This window comes from Gekko japonicus, unplaced genomic scaffold (genome assembly GCF_001447785.1).
Source record: "Gekko japonicus isolate JY-2015 unplaced genomic scaffold, Gekko_japonicus_V1.1 scaffold4054, whole genome shotgun sequence".
Classification (NCBI taxonomy): domain Eukaryota; kingdom Metazoa; phylum Chordata; class Lepidosauria; order Squamata; family Gekkonidae; genus Gekko; species Gekko japonicus.
In genome coordinates, this window is record NW_015177139.1 from 44,990 (window position 1) to 50,190 (window position 5,201).

A 5,201-nucleotide genomic window follows, 5' to 3' on the forward strand; every position below is an offset into this window, starting at 1 on the left:
GGGGGGGGGCAACAGTGGGAGGGCTTCAAGTGTCCTGGCCCCACTGGTGGACCTCCTGATGGCACCTGGTATTTTTGGCCACTGTGTGACAGAGTGTTGAACTGGATGGGCCATTGGCCTGATCCAACAGTGGCTTCTCTTATGTTCTTATGTTATGTTCTTAACATGATCTTGACCCCCCAAAAAACAATAGCCATAAAGTGAAGAAGATAAGCCACGCTGATGGAGGCTGTGTGTTAGAAAGGAAGGGAAGAGAGAGGAAAAGGGAAGCAGGCCACACAAGACTGAAGTCAGCTCCTCTCTGTCTTCGGTAGAGGGGGAGGAAAGGTTGTCCTGCTGGACTTGGACCTCTCTGGTGTGTTCTGGTAAAGCTGGGTTTCAGCTGGTGGGGAGGGGAATGGAACCTGGTAGTAATGATGGGCAGAGAGAGGACACCGGGGCTTCCAGGGATTTAAGCATACTTTTGAGAGAGAATTAAACAGTGGCCTTTTGACAGCCAAGAGGAAAAGAAAGCAAATTGTGAAGTTTGGGCTGTATCAGGCAGTCGACTCACAGTGTCACTTCTGTTTCTTTCCTTACTGAAGAGTGAAGCTATCAGAGTGATTTGACAGCCCTTTTATGGGTCTAATGCACAGCTGCTTATTCAGTATTTTTATTTATTTATTTATTTATTATTAGATTTATAACCCGCCCTCCCTGGAATGGGCTCAGTTTAGCCCATAGGCTGTTTGCAGGCTGCTCAGTTGTGGTGTGCAGGTGGCTTCCCATTTATATTTGAGCATTTTAGGCCACTTTTCTCCCCAGGAGTACCCAAACTAACTTACGGACAGGAAGAGGTTCTATATTACAAAAATATACGAACAAATTTAGGCTGGCCTGCGTCCACCAAGCTGATTATCCTAGGAGCCAAGGGCCCTGTTTCAAATGATGTGTTATTCTGGAGTGATTCTCTGAACAGAATAGAGGACTGAGAGACCAAAGAGCCACAGCTTGCACTGGTGCTTGTAAATTGGAAAGTAGAAATCTTGAGCTCATTAAAACCCCCTGGGTTTTGAATGGTATGTTTTGCATGCATTTTTTGTGAATGGAAATGTCTGCTTGCCATCTAGAGTCTTCCCCAAGGTCACCTTGTATCAGTAGGGTCATCATCCTAGATGTTGGATGGCTGCAGAATAGGGAAGTATCAGACTAACCCACAATCCAGCACATGCCTTGTGATGAACAAGATACAAGCAGCTGAAGCTGTTCAGAAATGAGTCATCCTCTTCATATTATGGGGCTGTTGTATTTGAAATTTAGTTTATTTACTTCATATATACCCTGCCATATATATCCAACGGGGGCCTAAAGTAACTTGTATAATTCTCCTCTCTTCCATTTTATCCTCACAACAACCTTGTGAGGTAGGTTAGGCTGAGAGTATATGACTGGTCCAAGGTCATAGGCTTCTGTGGCAGAGCAGGGATTCGAACGTGGGTCTCCCACATCCTCATCTGGTTCTCTAGCCACTACACCATACAAACGGCACCCTGCTGTCAGCTGTTGTGTTTTCAGTTGTGCAGCTGCAGTTTAGTTAATTCACTTCGGCAGCAAGCCATAACTTGCCCTTAACATTCAGATTCCAAACTCTGATCCCAGTTTAAAGGGGAAGCGCAGCCTGATTTGGTGATTTGGACATTACAAAGAGGTATGGTTTCCCCAGAAAGAAGAAGCCTTGAATTAGAAGTATATGGCTTGGCATTGCACCTGAACTGAGCCAGTGATAAAAGAAGTGCATTTGAGCCCCCTGATATCCTGCTTGGGCTATGTACATTTATTTGCCTCATTCATACCATGTCTCTTTCCCCAGTGGGAGCCCATAGCTACTTGTCTCTTTCTCTTTTCCCCCATTGTATTCTCACAACAGCCCTGTGAGGTAGGTGAGGCTGAGAATGTGCGACTGGCCTAAAGTCACCCAGCAAGCTTCTGTGGCAGAGTGGGGATTCGAACCTGGGCCTCCCAGATCCTAGTCCAACATGCCCATCGCTTATATTATATTTTGCTTACATTTGTGTAAGATTCAAATGCTAAGTATGTTTATTATATTTATTATTATATTATAATTATTATCATATGGCATTGTGTGTCGAATAGTCAGGAGATCCTAAGATTGTCTGGCAGCCAGAAGTTGTAGCTTTTTAAGCGTTATGCACCACTAGGTGGTGAGCTAGACTTGTTTTTAAGGCAAGAGATGTTTCAGAGATGGTTTACCATTGCCTGCCTCTGCATCATGACCCTGGTATTCCTGGGAGGTTGCGCTTCCAAATACTAGCCAAGGCCAGCCCTGCTTTGGTTTCCAGATCTGATGGGATCTGGCTAGCCTGGGCTATCCAGGTCAGGGATGGATCTAGTCTGAACTCTTTTTGCCCTCTTTACAGCCCCCCCCCCCCCAAATTCCATATCACTTTTGTTTGTATCCCACTCTTCCTTCTGGAAACTCAGGATGACGTACAACATTCTCCCTACCCCATCTTTTTTGCAACAACCCTGTGAGGTTGTAGCTCTGGTGACTACTAACGTTCCTGCTTCTCTCAATTTTTCTTGGAAAAAGGGAAGAATCGGAGGCTGAAACAAGCAAAAGAAGAAGCCCAGGCTGAAATTGAACAGTATCGCCTGCAGAGGGAGAAGGATTTCAAAGCAAAGGAAGCTGCGGTTGGTTAAACTCGAACTTGCTGCTTTCTCTCTCCCATCATTTTCCCTCCATTCTTTTATTTGTTACAAGCCTATGTTGCCAGTATTTCCTGTCTGAGTCTGAAGTTGGCTTCCGTACAAGTTGTGAGCATACATAAACAGCGATTGGTTGATTTAAGATCATGTGCAGTTTCTTTGAAATCACACCCTATACATTAATAAAGCAGCAGGATGTACAATTAATGTAACAGTTAGAAAGCCCTCTGAAATAGCACTGCCTGTCATCTCTCTTAAAGGAGGGGAAGGACATTCTAGCCCTCATCTCACATGGCACTTCATTTCAAGGAAGGGGAGCCACCACTGGAAAGGCCTTAGACAAGTGGCACTGTGGCAGTGCAAATATGCCACAGTGCCACACAGAAACCCCAAAAGACAACAGGAACAACATTTATACAGGCCCTGCCCTGTGTAAATTGATGGTGCAACCAGAAGTCCAGGGATGTAGCAGGTCAGGCCAGGGTAGAGTTGGGTAGAGTTGACTCTCTCTTCCCCCTCCCAAGCAAGGAAGGTGGTGTGCAAAGCAACACCACCAACCTTGCAGGCTGCACATGCATGCAGCAATTTGCTGAAACTGCCCCCCCCCCGTTGGTCTTTTGGGGTTTCTATGTGGCACTGTGGCATGCTTGCACTGCCACAGTGCCACTTGTTCTGGAGTGTGCCACTTGTTCTCATGGCAAACAAGCACCTCCCAAGACAGTTCACTTTCCCTGAGATTCTCTGGGAGAGTCTGACTGCTGGGTGCTGCCTGCTTGCCTGCCTTAAGTGCTGCGTGCTGGGTCTCCCCATTGGAAACAATGGAGGTAATGGGGGTTACCTGTTTGGGTGCCCATAGAATTGAACCCACTGGTCCACTTGCTTTGGTACATGGGGGTTTATGTGGGGAGAGGCTCCTGAAGCTACCCTGAAAATTTGGAACCTCTCCCTCAAACCCCCTTCCCCCAGAGTTACTAACAGCACCATGGGAAAAAGTAACTTCCCCCCCCAACATAGAGAACAATGGAGGGGATGGGGGCAACCTGTTTGGGGGCCTGTAGAATTTGACCCCCTGGTCCAATGTTCTTGAAACTTGGTGGGTATCTTGGGGAGAGGCTCCAGCATCTACCCTGCGGGTTTGGAGCCTCTCCCTCAAACCCCCTCCCCTCCAGTCCCCAGAATATACCCTATGTTTTTGCCATTGACTTCAATAGTCCATAGGATATAATGGGGCCGAATTGCTGCCGAATTTTGGCAGCAATTCGGCGGCAAGCCAATTCAGATCAGAGAATCTGAATCAGCCCGCAGCAGCCCGAAAGGGGCCTGAATGGGCCATTTTCGGGGGTGCACAACCCTGTATGTTGAAAATTAGCGAGGCCAGATGTGCTGTTCTTTCATATGCGAGGCTACTAAAAATGGGGACTCCCTCCACCTACTGCCTGAATTGGTTCAGCCCATTCTGCCAGATTCAATCTCATTCTGCTGCGTATCGACGTGTTTGACTGTGCTAAGCCATTTCTGTGACATTCCTGTGGTGTTCCAGTAGACCCATGCCTGTTTCTCTCCAACATGTGTCTCACGCTGCCGCTTCTCTGTTTTCTTCTCGTTGCATTAGGCTCTTGGCTCCCATGGCAGCTCAACCACTGAGGTGGAAAAGGACACCCAGGAGAAGATGATTGTCCTCCAGAATAACTTCCAAAAGAACAGGGAGGAGGTCCTGACTGCCCTGCTGGACTTTGTCTTTGACATAAAACCAGAAATCCATGAGAACTACCGCATTAATGGATAAGAGGAGCACCTTGGCTTTCAGGAAGTATTCAGCAATATCAACTCTGTGTCTGTCAATACTCTTAGCTGTACTGGTTCGTTTTTGTTTTTGTTTTTTGTAAAAGATCTTAACTTATTTCCGAAAAGGGTTGTAGATAATCTTTTCACTGAAATCTTTCACAAACCCTTTTGTACCATTTTTTTGGGAGTATATCCAAAGTTATCCTAGTTCTGTCTGTCCCTAAAGTGCATTATGGTGGGAATTCAAAGCGACAAGTGAATGGTGGGTGGCTTCCGATAAGTATTAGGCTTGATATTTTGTGTCCAAGAAGTATTTTGGGAGTTGAGAAGGCCAGAAGGTCTGCCCCGCGCCCCCCCCCCCCCCCCGTATACCTCTTAACTTGTAACATATGAGACCCGGATCCTTTGACAACTGGTAACCCCTACCATGCCTGTAGAGAGAACTAGAGTTTGTATGTAAGGCTGAATATCTTACCATAGAGGCTAGAGCCCAGAGAAAAACCATTTTGTGCACTAGTGGAAGAATTTTGAAGTAGGTTCTGTTTAAACAATCATAGTCTGTATCCTCCTGTTTAACTTGAACTAGATGCCTAACCTCAAAGGTGCTTAAAGACAAGTAAAGCTCTTATTTAACCTGGAGTTGGTTTAAAGTTGGTTTTTTCCCCCCTTGCCTCCAGTCTCTTCCTTCCTTCCCCAGACTAATCCCAGGA

General features: G+C 46.3%; 1 protein-coding gene across 1 annotated transcript in view; it reads left to right on the forward strand.

Moving 5' to 3' along the window:
* The window catches only part of ATP6V1G1 (ATPase, H+ transporting, lysosomal 13kDa, V1 subunit G1), an 8,307-nt gene extending 3,517 nt beyond the window's left edge, over positions 1 to 4,790 (forward strand). Inside the window, exons 2-3 of the mRNA XM_015428340.1 lie at positions 2,591 to 2,691; positions 4,319 to 4,790. Coding sequence (XP_015283826.1) covers positions 2,591 to 2,691; positions 4,319 to 4,492 — 275 coding nt within the window. The 3' untranslated portion in view covers positions 4,493 to 4,790. The remainder of the gene's footprint in view (positions 1 to 2,590; positions 2,692 to 4,318) is intronic.
* The last annotated feature ends 411 nt before the right edge of the window (positions 4,791 to 5,201 follow it).